Genomic DNA, 21,276 nt, shown 5'->3' with positions numbered 1-21,276 from the left:
AAAATGATGAACTGAGGTGTATTTAGTCTGAAAACCGGTGGACATTGATGTTTGGGTTGAATTGGTTTTGATTTGGCTGCAACAGTGTTTTTGCTCTAACCGTGCACATTTTGGCCGTGAACTGAGCTGTGATGGCTTCCTTGTACTAACCCTAACGATGAGCTCAACGATCTCTGCTCTCTCTCCTTTACCCCTGTCACCCCTCTGACCCCCTATATGTCCCCCAAATCCTCCTCTCAACCATCTTTGTTGTCCCTTCCTCTTTTTCTCTCCCCTCCTCTCCCTCTCGCTCTCTCTCTCTCTCTCTGTCTGTGGTTGATTTCCGTTCTGTAGAAATCCAGGGTAAGTATGTTGTTCTTGTCCCACAACACTGCTATGCTATGCTACAGCTTCTTCTTTCATCTATTCTGTGTAGAGGGGTTTTCCCATGACCAAAAAATGACTATTGGGAAACGGTAAATAGCTACGTGATTTACATCACTAGAATGCATTTGGCCTGATACACTCATCTTCAGCTAGTTAGGCCTACTAGCTGTAACCATTAAACGTCTTCTTTCTGAGCCCTCTGGAAAGCTGGCCTGTGACCTCTGTGACTCCTGCATGACTTGTTGTTCTAAAGCTCTTTCTGCTCACAGCACTGGTTGCTGTTGACTAAGACCCCCCCCCCCCTCGCTTCTCTACCATGGCCATCTCTGACACTACTCCCTGCTGCATGACTTAACATTACAAGACATTTTGAAGACATACTTTAATTTGTTCATTTTTTCATTATTTGGTTTAACTTCTGTAGATGTCAGTCTGTTTAGTGTCTGTATGCATTTCTGTTTACCTCATGTAGATACCGTACCAGTGTAGTATTTGTAGATCATTCTGTCCTGTGTCCATGGTGTCTGTTATTGGCTTGGGGGACCGAGAAGGGAGGGATAAGAGGAGGGGTGACATTTGTCCCTTCAAGCCCAGACACACCACACATTTGTAATCTTTTCTTTCTCTCCTTCTCCTCTCTCTTGTGTGTCACACTTTGGTTTTTCCTTGTGACCTCTCCGTTACCCTCTTCTCCTCCTTTTGTCCTTCTACCATCCCCTGTCCTCTTCCTTGTCCCGCTCCCTGTATTCTCTCTCCATTCCCAATCCCCCCCCCACTCCCTGTATACTATGCCCCTGCCCTCTGTTTCCCTTTTCCTGCTCCTTGTCCCTGTCCCCGGTGCTCTTCCTCCTGGCTTCCCAGGCCGAGGGGACCTGCAGCCCCAGCTGGATAGTGCCATGCATGATGTGAATGACATGTACCTGCTGATGGAGGAGACAGAGAAGCAGGCGGTGCGCCGAGCTCTGGTGGAGGAGAGGGGACGCTTCTGCACCTTCATTGGCTTCCTGCAGCCTGTAGTGGTAAGACTGGAGGAGGGGAGGCAGGGGCTGTATGGGGAGGGGAAACACCAGGGAGCTGGGGTGAGACATAGGGCCAATCCCTAATCGTCCCGTCATCCCTACGCTTTATGCACTTGTGGAGATCTGAGAGGTTTTGATTGGTGTAAGCAATATGGTAAAACTTCCATCTAGCCTATCAGAGGGTGAGGTGGAGCTTTTACCAGGTTGCTCATACCAATCAAATCCTATCAAGTGTTTAGGGGACGATTTGGGATTGGGCCAGAGTGAAGATGAAACAGGGGAGACTTATCAGGGGCTGAAACCTAACTTGGGGGGAGAAAAGTCAATAAGCCACCAGCTAAGATACTTTGACGTTGTCCTCTAGTGTTGAGTCAAAGCCGAACAGTTGCAGTCATTCACATAAGGCCAGCGCTATTGCCATATACACTGCTCAAAAAAATAAAGGGAACACTTAAACAACACAATGTAACTCCAAGTCAATCACACTTCTGTGAAATCAAACTGTCCACTTAGAAAGCAACACTGATTGACAATACATTTCACATGCTGTTGTGCAAATGGAATAGACAACAGGTGGAAATTATAGGCAATTAGCAAGACACCCCCAATAAAGCATTGGTTAGGGAGGTGGGGACCACAGACCACTTCTCAGTTCCTATGCTTCCTGGCTGATGTTTTGGTCACTTTTGAATGCTGGCGGTGCTTTCACTCTAGTGGTAGCATGAGACGGAGTCTACAACCCACACAAGTGGCTCAGGTAGTGCAGCTCATCCAGGATGGCACATCAATGCGAGCTGTGGCAAGAAGGTTTGCTGTGTCTGTCAGCGTAGTGTCCAGAGCATGGAGGCGCTACCAGGAGACAGGCCAGTACATCAGGAGACGTGGAGGAGGCCGTAGGAGGGCAACAACCCAGCAGCAGGACCGCTACCTCTGCCTTTGTGCAAGGAGGAGCAGGAGAAGGCCTGCCAGAGCCCTGCAAAATGACCTCCAGCAGGCCACAAATGTGCATGTGTCTGCTCAAACGGTCTGAAACAGACTCCATGAGGGTGGTATGAGGGCCCGACGTCCACAGGTGGGGGTTGTGCTTACAGCCCAACACCGTGCAGGCTGTTTGGCATTTGCCAGAGAACACCAAGATTGGCAAATTCGCCACTGGCGCCCTGTGCTCTTCACAGATGAAAGCAGGTTCACACTGAGCACGTGACAGACGTGACAGAGTCTGGAGACGCCGTGGAGAACGTTCTGCTGCCTGCAACATCCTCCAGCATGACCGGTTTGGCGGTGGGTCAGTCATGGTGGAGACGACACACAATTAATCTTCTCCTTTCCCCCTTCTGATAACCAGGCGGCGAATCGCATCTCTGCATGTCTGTCAGACATATCAGTGTGGATGACGGATCACCACCTCAAGCTGAACCTCGGCAAGACGGAGCTGCTCTTCCTCCCGGGGAAGGACTGCCCGTTCCATGATCTCGCCATCACGGTTGACAACTCCCTTGTGTCCTCCTCCCAAAGTGCTAAGAACCTTGGCGTGATCCTGGACAACACCCTGTCGTTCTCCACTAACATCAAGGCGGTGACCCGATCCTGTAGGTTCATGCTCTACAACATTCGCAGAGTACGACCCTGCCTCACACAGGAAGCGGCGCAGGTCCTAATCCAGGCACTTGTCATCTCCCGGTTGGAATACTGCAACTCGCTGTTGGCTGGGCTCCCTGCCTGTGCCATTAAACCCCTACAACTCATCCAGAACGCCGCAGCCCGTCTGGTGTTCAACCTTCCCAAGTTCTCTCACGTCACCCCGCTCCTCCGCTCTCTCCACTGGCTTCCAGTTGAAGCTCGCATCCGCTACAAGACCATGGTGATTGCCTACGGAGCTGTGAAGGGAACGGCACCTCCATACCTTCAGGCTCTGATCAGGCCCTACACCCAAACAAGGGCACTGCGTTCATCCACCTCTGGCCTGCTGGCCCCCCTACCTCTGAGGAAGCACAGTTCCCGCTCAGCCCAGTCAAAACTGTTCGCTGCTCTGGCACCCCAATGGTGGAACAAGCTCCCTCACGATGCCAGGACAGCGGAGTCAATCACCACCTTCCGGAGACACCTGAAACCCCACCTCTTTAAGGAATACCTAGGATAGGATAAAGTAATCCTTCTAACCCCCCCCCCCCCCTTAAAAGATTTAGATGCACTATTGTAAAGTGGTTGTTCCACTGGATATCATAAGGTGAATGCACCAATTTGTAAGTCGCTCTGGATAAGAGCGTCTGCTAAATGACTTAAATGTAAATGTAATGGTGTGGGGTGGCATTTATTTGGGGGGCCGCACAGCCCTCCATGTGCTCGCCAGAGGTAGCCTGACTGCCATTAGGTACCGAGATGAGATCCTCAGACCCCTTGTGAGACCATATGCTGGTGCGGTTGGCCCTGGGTTCCTCCTAATGCTAGACCTCATGTGGCTGGAGTGTGTCAGCAGTTCCTGCAAGAGGAAGGCATTGATGCTAAGGACTGGCCCGCCCGTTCCCCAGACCTGAATCCAATTGAGCACATCTGGGACATCATGTCTCGCTCCATCCACCAACGCCACGTTGCACCACAGACTGTCCAGGAGTTGGCGGATGCTTTAGTCCAGGTCTGGGAGGAGATCCCTCAGGAGACCATCCGCCACCTCATCAGGAGCATGCCCAGGCGTTGTAGGGAGGTCATACAGGCACGTGGAGGCCACACACACACTACTGAGCCTCATTTTGACTTGTTTTAATGACATTACATCAAAGTTGGATCAGCCTGTAGTGTGGTTTTCCACTTTAATTTTGAGTGTGACTCCAAATCCAGACCTCCATGGGTTGATAAATTGGATTTCCATTGATTATTTTTGTGTGATTTTGTTGTCAGCACATTCAACTATGTAAAGAAAAAAGTATTTAATAAGATTATTTCTTTCATTCAGATCTAAGATGTGTTGTTTAAGTGTTCCCTTTATTTTTTTGAGCAGTATATAATAACACTAACTGACTGAAATGAGTCTCGTTGTTTTGATCAGAATGGAGAGATTGCCATGCTGGGAGAGATCACTCACCTCCAGGCCATTATTGATGACCTCACTGTGCTGACCACAGATCCCCACAAGCTGCCCCCCGCCAGCGAGCAGGTGCCGACTCTTCTAAGATTTATTTTTAGTCTAATATTTTAGTATAATGCACCATCTCTCAGTCCCACTGTCTACACATAGGTCATTAGATGCTAGGTGGAACAGTGCTTAGAGTGAAATGTGCCATAACAATAATAGCATCATAATGTGTACCAGCAAGCAATATGCTATTCATTTATCTGAATGTGATAATATGATCAGTGTGCTCTATTGATGTCTGTTTGTACAGTTTGAGTAGTAATGCCTAGGAATTACTATAGGGGAACCATGCAGTTTACCAGCTCATGCATTACAACTTACGCTAATGCTACGTGTCCGTGTGAATCGTTCTCATATTTCCCCCCTTTCAGGGGTATAACACTTATATGGTGCCAACTGGTTTGTCCTCGCTCTCTCCCAGGTGATTAAAGACCTGAAGGGTTCAGACTACAGCTGGTCCTACCAGACCCCTCCCTCCTCCCCTAGCAGTTCTGGATCCAGGAAGAGCAGCATGTGCAGGTACGAACCGGAGGGAGACAGGACACATGGACTACAAATACAGACATTTGTATTGACCTGGATTCATTTGATTTGATCAACAAGGGGGGGGGGGTTCTTTGTTTTGTTTTGATCCAAGGTGTGTGGATGATATGTTGTAGGTTATGTGAGCGTGAACATGCAGTATGTCTGACAATAAAAGGTGACAGCGACAGTGTGTCAGGGAGAGGTGGCGTTCAGATATGTCGTGTCTTAGTAAAAATATGTCTGCGCATGTCTGTCTGTATGAGAGTCTGCTGAGCGTCTGTCTGCTGGTCCATGTGTCTGTTGTGTCCTCCTGTGTCCTATGGCTGCAACACTCAGAGCACAAAAAAAAAGCACTAAGTCTTTTTTTCTCTTAGTGGTGAAAATTACAACTTTATTTGAACTTAAAACAGACTTGTTTGATGATAACAAATAGCACATAACATTTATATTAGAATGTTATTGAGTGTTTTTCTAAAATAATCCCTGTTTCCATGTGTGATGAGGTAGGACACTTGTTAGGTCTGAAGTGGTGTCCTCTATTCTGAAGAAGTATCTCTCAGGCTTGTCACGGTAGTGCTCTGAGGTGTTGCTTGTGTCACTGTCTGGGAGGCCATGTCTTTGGGCATGCCAGCAACCCTGCCCTGTACCCTGTGTGTCTAATCTACCCATGCTTGGTTCTCACATGTTCTCACACTGTCTTAACTTGTCTTTTCCGTGTTTCCTCTTCCTCTCCCTTCCCAACCCTCTACTTCTGACCCTCCCCCCCCCCCCTCCACCCTCAACATGTCTATCCCCATCCCTGCATGTGTGTGTGTCTCCCAATCTCTCCACCCCGCACTCACACTTACCCTTGGTGTTCTGTGTGTTTGGCCTCTTCTCTATTTCCTGTGGTTTGATCACTTCCTATTCCTCTGTATTTGCACGGCCTCTTTCTCTTCCTATGTGTTTGGCATCTCCACTCTGTGCTTCCTTCCCCCCTATTCTGGTTGGATTCCCCTATTTCACTGCTGCTGCTCTCTACTTTCAACTCCAACTTGGAAATGTCCTCATCTTAACCTCTACCCATCATATACACTACCTGTCTCTCTTATATGAACTTTACCCATCATATACACTACCCGTCTCTCTTACATGAACTACCCATCATATAAACTACCCGTCTCTCTTACATGAACTACCCATCATATAAACTACCCATCATATAAACTACCCGTCGCTCTTATATGAACTACCCATCATATAAACTACCCATCATATAAACTACCCGTCTCTCTTATATGAACTCTACCCATCATATAAACTACCCATCATATAAACTACCCGTTTCTCTCATATGAACTCTACCCATCATATAAACTACCCATCATATAAACTACCCGTCTCTCTTATATGAACTACCCATCATATACACTACCTGTCTCTCTTATATGAACTTTACCCATCATATACACTACCTGTCTCTCTTATATGAACTTTACCCATCATATACACTACCTGTCTCTCTCATATGAACTTTACCCATCATATAAACTACCCATCATATAAACTACCCGTCGCTCTTATATGAACTACCCATCATATAAACTACCCATCATATAAACTACCCGTCTCTCTTATATGAACTCTACCCATCATATAAACTACCCATCATATAAACTACCCGTTTCTCTCATATGAACTCTACCCATCATATAAACTACCCATCATATAAACTACCCGTCTCTCTTATATGAACTACCCATCATATAAACTACCCGTTTCTCTCATATGAACTCTACCCATCATATAAACTACCCGTTTCTCTCATATGAACTCTACCCATCATATAAACTACCCGTCTCTCTCATATGAACTCTACCCATCATATAAACTACCCATCATACAAACTACCCGTCTCTCTCATATGAACTCTACCCATCATATAAACTACCCATCATATAAACTACCCGTCTCTATTATATGAACTCTATCCATCATACAAACTACCCATCTCTCTCATATGAACTCTACCCATCATATAAACTACCCATCATACAAACTACCCGTCTCTCTTATATGAACTCTACCCATCATATAAACTACCCATCATATAAACTACCCGTCTCTCTCATATGAACTCTACCCATCATATAAACTACCCATCATACAAACTACCCGTCTCTCTTATATGAACTCTACCCATCATATAAACTACCCATCATACAAACTACCCGTCTCTCTTATATGAACTCTACCCATCATATAAACTACCCATCATACAAACTACCCATCTCTCTTATATGAACTACCCATCATATAAACTACTCGTTTCTCTCATATGAACTCTACCCATCATATAAACTACCCGTCTCTCTCATATGAACTCTACCCGTCATATAAACTACCCATCTCTCTCATATGAACTCTACCCATCATATAAACTACCCATCATATAAACTACCCGTTTCTCTCATATGAACTCTACCCATCATATAAACTACCCATCATATAAACTACCCGTTTCTCTCATATGAACTCTACCCATCATATAAACTACCCGTCTCTCTCATATGAACTACCCATCATATAAACTACCCATCATATAAACTACCCGTTTCTCTCATATGAACTCTACCCATCATATAAACTACCCATCATACAAACTACCCGTCTCTCTCATATAAACTCTACCCATCATATAAACTACCCATCATACAAACTACCCGTCTCTCTTATATGAACTACCCATCATATAAACTACCCGTCTCTCTCATATGAACTCTTCCCATCATATAAACTACCCGTTTCTCTCATATGAACTCTACCCATCATATAAACTACCCATCATATAAACTACCCGTCTCTCTTATATGAACTACCCATCATATAAACTACCCATCATACAAACTACCCGTCTCTCTTATATGAACTACCCATCATATAAACTACCCGTCTCTCTCATATGAACTCTACCCATCATATAAACTACCCGTCTCTCTCATATGAACTCTACCCATCATATAAACTACCCATCATATAAACTACCCATCTCTCTCATATGAACTCTACCCATCATATAAACTACCCATCATATAAACTACCCGTCTCTCTCATATGCACTCTACCCATTGCTTGCTCTGTTCCTCTGGCCGATACTTCACCGTACCTCGCTACCATCAATCTCCCTCCTTTTCCCCTTTCCATCTCACTTCATCACTCTCTCCCCAAATCCGTCTCTACACATCATCATGAAATGTCCTACCTTCTCCACCTCTTGCTTCATAAATGTGGTTTATATGATAACCCCCTACCTTAAACACTTCCCTTCACCCTGCCTGACCCTCTTCCCTGCCCCCTCACCACCCTCTCACCCTGGCCCCACCCCACTGCAGCAGTGTGAACAGCGCCCACAGTAGTGCCTCCCGCTCCTCCGGAGGCTCTCAGACTCACTCACCCAGTTCGTCCTATCGCTACCGCAGCCTGGCCCAGCCGCCACCAGGGAACGCTCACCGCCTCAGCAGCGTCTCCTCCCACGACTCAGGCTTCATATCACAGGACGCCAACGTCTACTCCAAGCCTCCCTCGCCCATGCCCTCTGACATCACCAGCCAGGTATGATTGCCGTCACAGATGTCGCTGCAGTGCTGAAACGTAGCTCCGCCCCCTCCTTGGTTTTATTTCCTCTACTCTTCTGCCTGACGTCTCTTGGTTTTGCGTTCATTCTCCTTCTTGACCTCTCTTCCTTTCTGCAGAAGTCATCAAGTTCCGCATCCTCAGAGGCATCCGAGACCTGCCAGTCAGTCAGTGAGTGCAGCTCTCCCACAACGGTGAGTACAACAGCTCCCTCACACACCTGTCCTAATGTGTGGATCTCCCGTTTCTTTCAGTCAGTCACACGATTAACTGACTTTGAAAAAGAATGTGAATACACTATAGCCGTGCTCATTTTAGTTGCCTGTGTTTTGCGTACCGTAATGTTGTGCTGTATACGGTGTATGAGAGAAGCTGGTAAAACTGACCAGCAGGATTCTCTCCCTAAGTATGTGTTCATCAGCCCAGGTGAACTTGTGGTCATCTGCTCTGCCACCGTTGATCTCTTGTCTTTGCCCTCTTTTCTTCTGCTACTCATACACTTTGTGTTTGGGAGTGCAGATGCATGTACTTGCGTGCATGCACCTGTGTGCGTGTGTGTGTGTGTATGTATGTACGGTATGACCCAGAGGTCACATCACAAAGGCTCCTCCCATAAGCCTTTGGCGTTGATGGACGCTCTGACGATCACGATCTTGTCTCTCCGTTCCGCAGTTTGGCTCGTCCTTCGCTACCTTCCGTCCTGCTCTCTCTCACACTGGCTCCATCAGGCCTCTCTCTGTCATACTTCCTGCGTCCCCACCCTATAACTGCTCCCCTGGATCCAACACTACCTCTCCCACATCAAAGGTTCCTTGCTGGAAGGTTTGTTTTCATCTGCACACTTTACTTTGCAATTTTTGGTTATTTTTAATTTTTTTTGGTTTGTATTTTAATTTGTGCTTCTTGAGTTAACGCTTATTCACCAGGTTTTTCTTTTCATTTCACCATTTGCTTAACTCATTCATGACTTCATTACTTTGCTCCCTAACCTCTGTGCCTTTTGTGTTGTCGTTGGCCAACAGTCTCACCCCCTGGTTTCAAATCTCCTGTGTGGTGATTTGCTAAACTGAGCAGGCCATGGGTGGCACCCATTTCACCTTTCAAAGTCGCACAAACTCAAAAGGCTTCAAACCAATAAACCCACTCATCAACTTGGCCCAATACCAAACACACACACGATAAGGAATCCCCCCCACACTACCCCCACACTGTACCCAGAAGAAGGAATCCCCCCCACACTACCCCCACACTGTACCCAGAAGAAGGGCATCAAACTGCTGGATAGTGGACGGGTCTCTCTCATTAGAGAGTTCACTCTGTTGCTTTTCACTGCTTCTTATTAACCACCCCCACCTCTTCAGGATTGGTCTAAGGCAGGTTCTTATGAGCAGCCATTGGCTGCCACACTTCAGCGGAGGAAGGAGCCACTGGATAGGCTGAGGGAGAGCGAGGCATCCCCGGGCTCCCAGGGATATGCTGGTGCTCACCCAGACGATGTCCAGAGGTCCCGAATGACCGCCGCCACCATCGCTGCCAAGGTAACAGAGATTTACCTCACAATGGTGTGAATACAAGACACATTCTGCTATAACACAGCTGTTGTATTTTAACCCCGAATTGGACTTGGTGGTTATAGTCTGTCCGTTGTGCTTGGTAGTGGTCCCGTGCTCCTACCGTATGATAAGTGTTTTCTAAGGCGATTGATTGCGATACGGTTCTGGAAACCTTGAACTTAGTTATCATCCTAATCATGTGTTAGTCCACTAGTCTCGTGTAGCTCAGTTTGTAAAGCACGAAGCTTTCAGCGGAAGGGTTGTGCGTTCGATTCCCACGGGGGACCTGTATGAAGAAAAGTACTCTGCAGTACTCACTCTCGGTAAGTTGCTCTGGATAAGAGCGTCTGCTAAATGACAATGCGTTGTTGCTTCCTCCCAGCACGGCGAAGAGGTGTCTCCAGCAGCCAGTGACCTGGCCATGGTCCTGACCCGTGGTCTCAGCATGGAGCAGCAGAAGAGCAACAGGGACTCCCTTCAGTACTCTAGTGGTTACAGTACCCAGACCACCACTCCCTCCTGCTCCGAGGACACTATTCCCTCTCAGGGTACCACTCAAGTACACTCCTTCTCTCGTAGAGTAAACACCAGTACATACAGAAGTCAACCTCACTTACATTAACCAACAGAGAATGCACTCACTGTCCTCTCTCAAGGTAACATACATGTACTATACCCACTCACAACTTAAGAGTATACACATCCCCTTACTTGGTAGCTCTCCACCTAGATGCAACACTCTGAATAGCACACCACATCCCTCTCTTTCTCTCTCCCCCAGGGTCGGATTATGACTGCTATTCTGTGAATGGAGATGCCGAAGGTGAGGCGTCAACTGACTTTGACAAGTCCTCCACCATCCCCCGCCACAGCAACATCGCCCAGAACTACCGCCGTATGATCCAGACCAAGAGGCCGGCCAGCACCGCTGGTCTGCCCAGTGGGGCCCAGGGTGGAGTGCCTGGAGGGGGAGGGGGCATTGGGACCCCTGGGACTGCCACCATCCGCCGAACCCCATCCACCAAGCCGGGTGTGAGGCGCACCCTGTCCAACGCGGGCCCCATCCCCATCCGCCCCCCCATAGTGCCAGTGAAGACACCCACGGTGCCTGATGCTCCTGGGGGGTACCCCGGGCCTCCGGTACGTGTGGGCAGTGAGGAGTGCGTGTTCTACGTGGCGGATGACTCCTCCCCCAACACGTTGGAGTATGTGAAGGCCTCTCCCAAGCGTCTGAGCCTGCCCAACACAGCGTGGGGGTCTGGGGGAGCGATGGAGATGAGTGTGTATGTCCAGCAGGCTGCCCAGCACGGCTCTGAGGAGGACCAGATGATAGCCGCTAACCGCCACAGCCTGGTGGAGAAGATAGGAGAGCTGGTAGCCAGTGCCCATGCCCTTGGGGAGGGACAGTTCCCCTTCCCCAACCTTCCTGATGACCCCCCACCTGGCCCGGCCCCCCAGCACGACCCCCAGGCCCACGGGTCAGGCACCGACGTGCTGGTGTCCATCCGCAGGGGTGTGCGGCTCCGCAAGACCGTCTCCAACGACAGGTCAGCGCCCAGGATTTTGTGATGGTGCGGAGCAGAGGGAGCACAGCCTGCACCTACCAAGGTGCCCCAACCACTACATACAGTACTTAATCTGTAGTAAATACGTGAATATGACAACAGAAGATTACAAAAAAAATAGGTTTTAATTAGAAGTAAATGATAAATAACAATAATAATGCTGATAATGAAAAAGTAAATCATTAATAATAATGACAGGCTCTGGCCACTATAACTCTATCGTGTCTGGGCGAATGTTTGTTTAATTAGCACCACCATCACCAGGGGATCCCCAGACTGTATATAGAGACTCTGTCTGGACTGACTGCCGAGAGAGAGACTGTTTATAGGGACCTGGACTTCCAGCCACCCTCTCCACCTCCTCCCACAACCCCCCACTCCTCACCCAACCTCTTACCCCCCCCATTCTAGAGTAAAACAGAGGGAAGCAGGTGGCGGAGAGACAGAGTAAAAGTGGGGTCAATAGGGGGTTCCATCTCTCCCTCTCCCTTTAGCTCAGGCCACATGGCTCTGACAATGCACTGTTAGCTTTAAACCATGGCTAACCGTGTGTGTGTGTGTGTGTGTGTGTGTGTGTGTGTGTGTGTGTGTGTGTGTGTGTGTAAGAGGTGGGCAGAGTTCTGCTGCAGGTCAGCTGGTTGTATTTGAGGGTGGGGCTTCTCTCCTCTGTGTCGTTTGTTGTTACCCTCACACTGGGCACACACCGGCTAAATCAACGCTGTTTCCACATCATTTGAAGGAAATGACGTTGGACCGACGTGGAATTGACGTCTGTGCCCAGTGGACTGTTTTTATTGTGACATTTCATTTCCTGTTACCACTGTATGAGAAACGACAAAATGGAGCCAGGCGTATATATTTTCTAAATCCAGAGAGAACATGTTAATAAGAAATGGAACAATAAATGTGTTTTGTTTTCTGCTTGCGGAGTGGAGGAGGAAAAAGAAGCTGTTATCTTAGGTTTAGGTTCTCTTTTTTTAACTTGCAGGCAATCATCAGGCATGCTCAAGTACATATGACAGTAGCTGTCTAACTTTGGCCATTGGCTTTTCTCAAGTCCTTGCCTGGTGTGTTAAAAAAACAGAGAAATCAGAGAAAACTGAAGCACTTTGAAGGTTAATTTCTAGTGTCACCACTAGGAGTCAGTGTGGTCACGCTATGTGATGAGACGAGGGTGCTAGGGGGGGATTGAGACAGTTGGTTGTCATGCGGTGTGCTGAGTGCGTGCCACGGACCAGTGAGCGAAGCAGTTCAATTGGTGAGAGAATAGGAAGATCGAAAAAGGAAGTGATAAAGAAAGGTGGGAAATGGGAACGGAAGGATACGGGATTGGGGGCATGGTTATGTACAATGGGTCCGTGCTGCAGAGGTTGAATTCCAAAAAACTGATTTATAATGTAGATCATAACATTTATGTAAAGAGGGGGATGGTAAGCTGCTGTACTAGTCATCACCTGTTGTGAGTCTCAAACATGAGATCCATAGCTCATGTGCAGCCTTACTCGGGAGCTGGCTTTGCTAAAGACATTAGAATGAAAGTGACTAGAGCCAGGTAGAAACAGTGAGGATAATGTAAGGGGTTGCCAGAAGAAGAAGCGGGGTATTTATGTTTACAGAGTTAGCTGGAAGAGAGTTGCTGCAGCGGAGAGAGATGGAATGAGCATTTCACTGCCTGTTCATACTGTAAGCCCGAGTCGAGAGTCAGACGCACAGGTGGAAGTCAAGACTAGAAACTGTATGAATATATAGTAACCTTTCATAAAATTATGTTGCCATATTTTTGCAATAATGTTATGCTGTAGTCTTACTTTTGTCAATGAAAAAAATAATAAAAATAATTTCCAGAGAACAATGAATCACAGTGACATAGGATCTGAGCAGGCAGAGAGAGCATTATTCTGACCGTTGTACTGTAGGGTAGTGATGAACTTCATGGATGTCTGCCCAATGCTCCCTAGCTGTGACTGCTGATGTCCTCACCTTAACTACAATGACCATTACAAAATGTATCTCAATGCTTATTTTGTTTTAAAAAAAAAAAAGTTTTTTATTTATTTTGCCTAAATCGAGCACTGTTTTAGAAATGCCTGTGGCTGTTTTAAAGCGAGGATCTGCTTTGAGAAGATGAGAGAAACACCTGGTATTGTACAATGTCGATCATCTGCTGGAGTACTGAAATAGTACTTCCGCAAGGGGCTCTGTAAGAGGGTATGTGTGGTTAGGGTGTGGGGCCGGGCGGCGGAGGAAGGGGAGAGACCAGCAGTGTGGTGGGAGTGGCCCAGGGTGGATGTGACCTCCCCCTGGCACAGTGCATTCTGGACCAGAGGATGCTCATCCAGAGAATGTCTGCAAAGCACAGGTCAGAATGATGTATATTTATATATACATATATACATACATGTACTGTTTAAGAAGTTGAACACTAATTGTACAGGTCAAATTGCTAGAATTGTTTTAAAATGAGTTTAACTCACGTTACTTCACATTACTGAAGAAAAAGAGGCAAATGTCAACTCTACAGTGTGTGACAGCAATATGGGAGTGTGTTTATTAGCCAATTTAACAATACAACTTCTTGTCTAACAAAAAGGTGAACATGTTTACTGTCTTTTTAACTGTGCAGACTTAACTTTGGCAATTATTCTGTTCCAATGTCTTGTCATGCTTGAATTACTCTGCTTCATTCTGATTGTGTGTGATGCTCCTTACCGTTCCCGAGACCCCAACTCTGTAACCGTCACTTCTATCAGAGCATTAGAGCGAGAGAACGACAGGATGTGGCACAGAGACAGACAGAGCGAGTGAGACTGGGCTGTTTGCTAGTGTGTGTTAGGCTGAGACTGAGAGGACCCCTACAGGGGAACTACAGGGATGTCAGTCTGGTTGTCTCTCTGCCTGGGATGAGGTGACACTCTCCAAGACCCCATGGTGGATGACTAGCAGTCACCTCACTCCCTCACATGCCCACAGCTGGGCTGTCTCTGGGTCCCAGACTCTCTTTCCCTCTTTCCTCACTGTCACTTGCTCCTCGCCATCCTCCCACTGGGCAGAGATGTCAGTTTAACGCCTAGTTTTGATTTACATTTGGTTGAGTTGTCATGTAACAATAATTCAACATTAAATCAACAACAAAAAATGTATGTTCAAAGTTGGGTGAGAAAAAGATGGAATGCCCTTGCGTTGATGACTTTTTGCACATCCAATTATATTCCAAATTGATTCAACGTCATCACATAGTTTTTTGGGGGGTTGAAATGACGTGGAAACAACGTTGATTTAACCAGATTTTGCCCGGTGGGCTACCCCCACTTATACTCTCAATAAATGTACTTGTTTCTTTTCAACCTCTTATCCACCCATCCACCACAACCCCAACTCCTACTAGCAGCTCACTCCATAGCTTGCATCAGCTCTTAAACCAGAGCCAAGCCCAAACTCCCAACAGGACTTTGACTGAAACACTTTCCCGCTGGGGCTAATGCAAGGACAGGGAATAACTGTGTCATCACAATAAAATGCTAGTCTCACATTAGAGGAACAACACTTCCATGAGAATATAATATCATGTCTCATGCTGGCTGGATTATAGCTAATGAAATCATTTAAATTAAACCTTAACTTCACTCTAAGTGAGTGTTAATTTGCGATAAGTGCCCATGTGACTTCTCTCTCTCAAATCGGGTGAGTTGTTTGTCTGTGTATCCTGCTGCGCTTGCCATGGATGGCGTGTCCATAGTGTTAGCGCTGTTGCAAGGGGAATGGAGCAAATGGGTTGATGGGAGTGTTTTAGCATAATACACTTTTCTCTTCATGTTGAGTGAGGTTTGCACAGTGCTGTGTAGAGACGTCTTTTTCACTTCCGTGTCTCTCTGCAATACAGCCTCGGTCGCAAATTCCACTTATTTAAATAGCTTTTTGAATACACTTATGCAGATCTCTTTCACAATTTCAATAATAGAGAAAATGTGCTTTCATTGCCTTGTGAGTTTCACTGTGTGTGATGTAATACTCCCCCCCGCTAAACTATATAGAAATAACAATGGAACTCATTCATAATGTGGGATACTGGATACGTGACAGGGGTCTATAGGTCTCATTGGGTCTCCACGATGCATTGCGTAACACAGGTCAACCTGTCCTCCCAATCTTAATCCTGGATAAGAGCTTGGTTAATCAGCCTTATGACTGTAAGAACATTAGAAAGTGGATGACTGTCAGGAAAACCTCTGGACTATAGTCATTCTGGCCAACACAGACCGTAACACTGTATGCCTTTTATAGTCTAGGCTGGTGTTAGTGTCCGACCAGTACACACAGCCGTACTGTGACCTAGCCAGATAGCCCAAGCCCTTCTTCCTTTAACTAGCTTATAATTCATACGTTCAAGCATATGTCAGGGCAAAGATTGAATCAAGCTGGGTAGCAGGTCCTGTATGGAGGTTATACTGTATGTGGTCTAGGAGTAGTTTGTTTACATTGTCTACAGGTGTTGCGTTGGTGTGTCTTCGTGCTCATGAAGTCTGCCCCTGACGTATGTAGAGGATCTCTGACACTGATGGAGAAACATAGACACTGCCTCGACACAAGGTGGCTACACGCCCACTCGCCCACCCACACACAGCCTGTCCCCGTCTATTTAAAAAGACCCAACAAAGTCGCCCCACAACGATGTCACCATCCGTTAACTCAACGCTGTCAGCTCCTGAGATGTAGTCAGGCAGGGAGGTGACTCGCGTTTCCAGGTGCCATGGTAACAGAACTGAATGTCTTATCACTTGTGGATTCTCTGTGATTGCTTCTCTCCTCCCCTTCCCAAAGCCCAATCCAATATTAAAGCTAAACCAATGCATTTATGAACTTGACCCTTGCCACAGTTTTTATGAAGTCATTATTTTCATTACGGTATTGTGAAGAGATATGATGTGTGCATATGTTTTTTTGTACAAAACCCCCTCCAACGGAGTCACGTAACGCTACAGGTGCTGTTTTCTGTCTTCTAATTTCTCTTCTTCTCGTCTTTCATTTATGGTGCCCTTTTCTCCAAGGCTGTTTTGCCTCTTTTGCTGATGACAAGTTTTTCTTTTTGTAATATTAATCCTTTTAATTTTGTTAACTTTAGTCACTGCTAATGTAACAAAACGCACTGTGATGATTCCAGTATTAATAAAAATGTACTTAAACTGTGCACGGGTTTGAGAGACGAGTCCTTCATTTGGCATTTAAAAATGTGTTTCAGCGGAATAAACAGCTCTCACTTGTTAGACTAGAGGTTGAGCGTCGATAGGTAGAGCCAAGCGTTTGTTCCGTGTTTGGTTGACAGGGGGCGCTAGAGATCTGCTAGGACTTAACACTGAGGATGCTTTGGAACTCAGCAAGACAGATTCTGATTCCAGGAGGGGGAACGTCTGTCGGTAGCGCCAATTGATGCGTGTATCGCACCCAAAACTTCAATTAAGTTTCAGCAGTAAGTCTAGCCTCCTGTGCCAACACGATGCTCAGTGTAGCTTGAAATAACAGAATGACCGGAGGGACAGAATACTGAAGTGTTGGTCTGTCTGGTTTATTTGGCCTATATGTCACCCTAGTGCTACAGCTAGGAGATCATGCAGAAGCCCACCCTAGACTCCACACAATGAGTTAGTGACGTCAGTACATGGAAAAACCAGTCCGTCTTCATTAAGCTACTGACAGAACAAGGACGAATCCCCTTTACTTAATGTCATCTCCCTAGCCACCATTTAAACCACACAAAGGAAACTTTAATTAAAAATAAGTGGGGCACAATTAAGCTGAGAACGCCTGACTTTGAAACTCATGGGGACTTGGGGGGGGGCCTCCGCCTGAGTGAGACTGTATGGGTAAGGCAGGGGGTTTCATTCCTGCTGTTCTTTGCTTCCCGTTTTGTTGAAACTAATTAAATGTTTAAAGGTACAAGTTGAGCTCCACTAATAGCAAGCTGGCGGTGGAGATATTGAATGAGGTATTACGGTGTTGTAGTTGAAGACCATGAGAGGGGTAGTAATTGTGGGGTATAGGGTGGGATGCGTTGTCAAAAATATATATTTTACTACTACATTCAAAGTAAGTTCGCGATAACAGGCTTTTTACCAGACTTCAAACTTACGTCTAGCCTACTACAAGTTCACAATTTGAGCAATTTAGCAGAACAATTCAGAGTTATGAAATCAATGTTGCATTATGTCATGCCTGTCAGTAATACAGCCCACGTCCTGCAAGTTGTCTTTCATAACCAAACCTGATCAGGCGAGACACTTTGTTTAATCTTCTGTGGTCTCATTCATAAAAGAAAATCTTCGATTTCTACTTGAACTTTGTCGTAAGATCATTTGACGGTGTGCTTACATTCGATTCATAAAATATAGTGAACATAAAATACCTTGCTTACGCAGGTTCTAAGAAGCCATTTGGAATTTACGCACCTGTGATCTATACATCTCAAATTAATTTAAAATGGATGGCACCTGAACGTGCTTTACAATCAGCGATTTCCCCTCATAGAATGCCAGCACAATGAGGGTTTAGTAAGGAATCGCCATGGACCAAAAGAGAAAAGCTAACTTTTTGGAAGACGACATCACGGCTGTGGTAGAGAATGAAGACGGTGAACCCGTCTTATTCGGTGGACTAAATAGTGGGTTGACGAAGCCAAACGGGTATCTAGGGAGTGTGTCGCCGCTGCAGTGAACTAGGTGGGGCAGCAAGACAGAACTGTGGCTGATGTGAAAGAGAAATGGTCTGACCTTAAACTGCAAGGGGGGGAAAATATCCATACATAACCGCAGCATTAAGGCAACGGGAGGGGGGCCTGGCACGCCGGAGCTCTCCCAAATGGACCAGTGCGTCGGGGCAATCATTGGTTAAAGCGCATACACTGGCACATGCCCCGACGGCGACAGTAAATGTTTTTTAAAGTGAGGTTTTTCTTCTATTTTAGCTTTTCTGCTTTTTCATATGGTTTAATCCCAACTTTTACATCGGAAACGGTGAAGTCGGCACGCGAAACCCCCACGACTGCATTTGTAATGTCTGCTTCCAACTCTCAAACGTGTAGATCCCCTGAACGCAGCTCACTTTCCAGATCACCTGAATTCCGATCACCTGTTCACACACCTGTATGTCATTGTCTGCTTCCAACTCTCAAACATGTAGATCCCCTGAACGCAGCTCACTTTCCAGATCACCTGAATTCCGATCACCTGTTCACACACCTACCTGTATGTCATTGTCTGCTTCCAACTCTCAAACGTGTAGATCCCCTGAACGCAGCTCACTTTCCAGATCACCTGAATTCTGATCACCTGTTCACACACCTGTATGTCATTATCACACACTATTTAGTTCAGTTCTTTGCACCCCATCATTGTGAGGTATTGTTTGTTGTGTGACACGTCTATTCGGAGCTCTGGTTTTCCCGTAATCTAAAGCCTCCCGAGTACGATAGTGAAGCAGGCTAAAACTAACGACGCCTTTTGCCTAGTCCCTGCCTGTACTTTCGGATTTCCTGTTAGCAACCTGTTGCCTGATCTCCCAGACGATGTTACTAGCCTTTTCCCTGCCTGAACTGTTGCCTTTTTGGACCCCCTGTGTATGACCTTCTGCCTGCCCCTGGACCCAGCTATCTGCCGCCTCCTGTGGTCCTTTACAAAAACACCTGCTGCGCCCTGCGCTTGAAACCAGCTCTCTCCCATCCTGTTCATTACAGCATCACTGGATCATGGTAAATAATTAAGAGACTGTAACTGTGGTTGTCAGTAACTTTTATATACAAGACACACTGATTTTTATTTTAATTCACATAAACGGAGGAAGCTGCGTTGCAGCCCGTGCGCCGGTTGAGGGTGGCCGCTCCACCATGTGAAGCTTCGTTGCAGCCCGGCCGCCCTCCACCCAGGGTTAAAGTGCATGAGGCTCCCAAATCAGCAGGTGCCAGGAGTGAGAGGGAATGTTTGGCCACAGGTGTCGAGGGTCCGTCTGCGTCCGTGTGCCGGTTCCCAATCATCGCAGACCCAAAGATGCCATGAGTGAGGGAATGTTTGGCCACAGGGGTTGAGGGTCTGTCCACATCTACAGTTCGTGTGTTGACCACCTCAGTCCTGCAAACCCAGAAAGTGTTCAACGCATTGGTTGGGCAGATTGTGACTGAACTCGGAAGAATACACAGGGTTTTGCTACATTTACATTGTTTTATGTTTTCCACTACGTGAATAAAAAAAACCTATGCTTTGTATATTGTCTGGCATTGTTTCTTACCACAAATCTCTGTATGAGCTGCCATCACCTCACTGCATCAGCTGGGACAGGTGCTCCATTGGGTGGTGGGTTATGAGGCTCTTAGGTGTCCCTTCTAATCTCCATGCCTTAGGGCTATGTTGTGGCTCACACCACATGCCAGTATTATGCGTGTCACCTTTGACTGGGGAGTAAAACCGTTAATAAAACAGGCCAACATTTTATATTTAGGTTTGAAATTGCACACCCCAATGTTCTTGTCGAACAAACTTACACTACAGTTACTGAGCTGTCCCCCTAATCTGTTAACATTTCATTGCAATGTTAGTGGAAATGATAGGAATCAGCTGATTCCATTCGATTACACTAGCATTGCTACAAAAATGAACAAGCTTCAAGGGGACATCTCAGTAACTGTAGGGCCAGATTAAAAACTATTTGGCCAGAACCTTGGTGTGCAATTTCAATAATGTTATGTTGCAAGTTGACTAATTTTAAGTTTTCAATTTTTATTAAATAAAGTTACCTTCTGGCTTGTAGAGGAGTTTTCCACCTGATGCATCAAGGCAACGCCACCTGCCATTCAGCAGTCCGATGGTGCGCACCACAACCAACCTTGTTCTGCTGTGTGCCAAATTGTGAGGTTTACTCTGCTGCGGCGCAGAATGAACAAGTCGTGCGTAGACCCTGGCCACTTGGAGCATGCATTGAGTAGTTGCACACGGGCATCACAGATCTGAACACTTAACATACTGTTCAAAAGTTTGGGGTCAATTAAATGTTTTTGAAAGAGAAGCATATTTTTATCAAATTGATCAGATAGTGTAGACATTTAATGTTGGAAATGACTTGTTGGAAACAGATTTTTTTTAATGGAATATCTACATAGGCCCTTTTATCAGCAACCATCTCTCCTGTGTTCCAATGGCATGTGTTAGCTAATCCAAGTTTATAATTTTAAAAGGCTAATTGATTATTAGAAAAGGCCAGCATCCCAGAGTCAGCTCTTCACTGTTGATGTTGAGACTGGTGTTTTGCGGGTACTATTTAATGAAGCTGCCAGTTGAGGACTTGTGAGGTCTGTTTCTCAAACTAGACACTAATGTACTTTTCCTCTTGCGCAGTTGCGCAGCGAGGCCTCCCACTCTTTCTATTCTGGTTAGAGCCAGTTTGCACTGTTCTGTGAAGGGAGTAGTACACAGCGTTGTACGAGATCTTCAGTTTCTTGGCAATTTCTTGCATGGAATAGCCTTCAT

The 21,276-nt window shown here is 46.3% G+C and overlaps 1 protein-coding gene across 4 annotated transcripts in view; it reads left to right on the top strand.

Moving 5' to 3' along the window:
* The window catches only part of mtss1lb (MTSS I-BAR domain containing 2b), an 80,114-nt gene extending 63,159 nt beyond the window's left edge, over nt 1–16,955 (top strand). Inside the window, exons 7-15 of one of the 4 annotated variants that reach the window (XM_014126577.3) lie at nt 1,228–1,385; nt 4,429–4,536; nt 4,937–5,034; nt 8,499–8,631; nt 8,772–8,846; nt 9,325–9,474; nt 10,014–10,190; nt 10,588–10,753; nt 10,987–16,955. In XM_014126577.3, the coding sequence (XP_013982052.1) occupies nt 1,228–1,385; nt 4,429–4,536; nt 4,937–5,034; nt 8,499–8,631; nt 8,772–8,846; nt 9,325–9,474; nt 10,014–10,190; nt 10,588–10,753; nt 10,987–11,774 (1,853 nt within the window). In that variant the 3' untranslated portion in view covers nt 11,775–16,955. Of the gene's footprint in view, nt 1–1,227; nt 1,386–4,428; nt 4,537–4,936; nt 5,035–8,411; nt 8,632–8,771; nt 8,847–9,324; nt 9,475–10,013; nt 10,191–10,587; nt 10,754–10,986 lie in introns of all 4 variants that reach the window. The other 3 variants (XM_014126575.3, XM_014126579.3, XM_082957741.1) reach the window with 3 other exon arrangements.
* Nucleotides 16,956–21,276: the final 4,321 nt, after the last annotated feature.

The sequence above is a fragment of the Salmo salar genome, chromosome 11 (genome assembly GCF_965601325.2).
Source record: "Salmo salar chromosome 11, fSalSal1, whole genome shotgun sequence".
NCBI lineage: Eukaryota > Metazoa > Chordata > Actinopteri > Salmoniformes > Salmonidae > Salmo > Salmo salar.
Note: the sequence above shows the minus strand (reverse complement) of the source record. Positions and strands in the feature narration are given on the sequence as shown.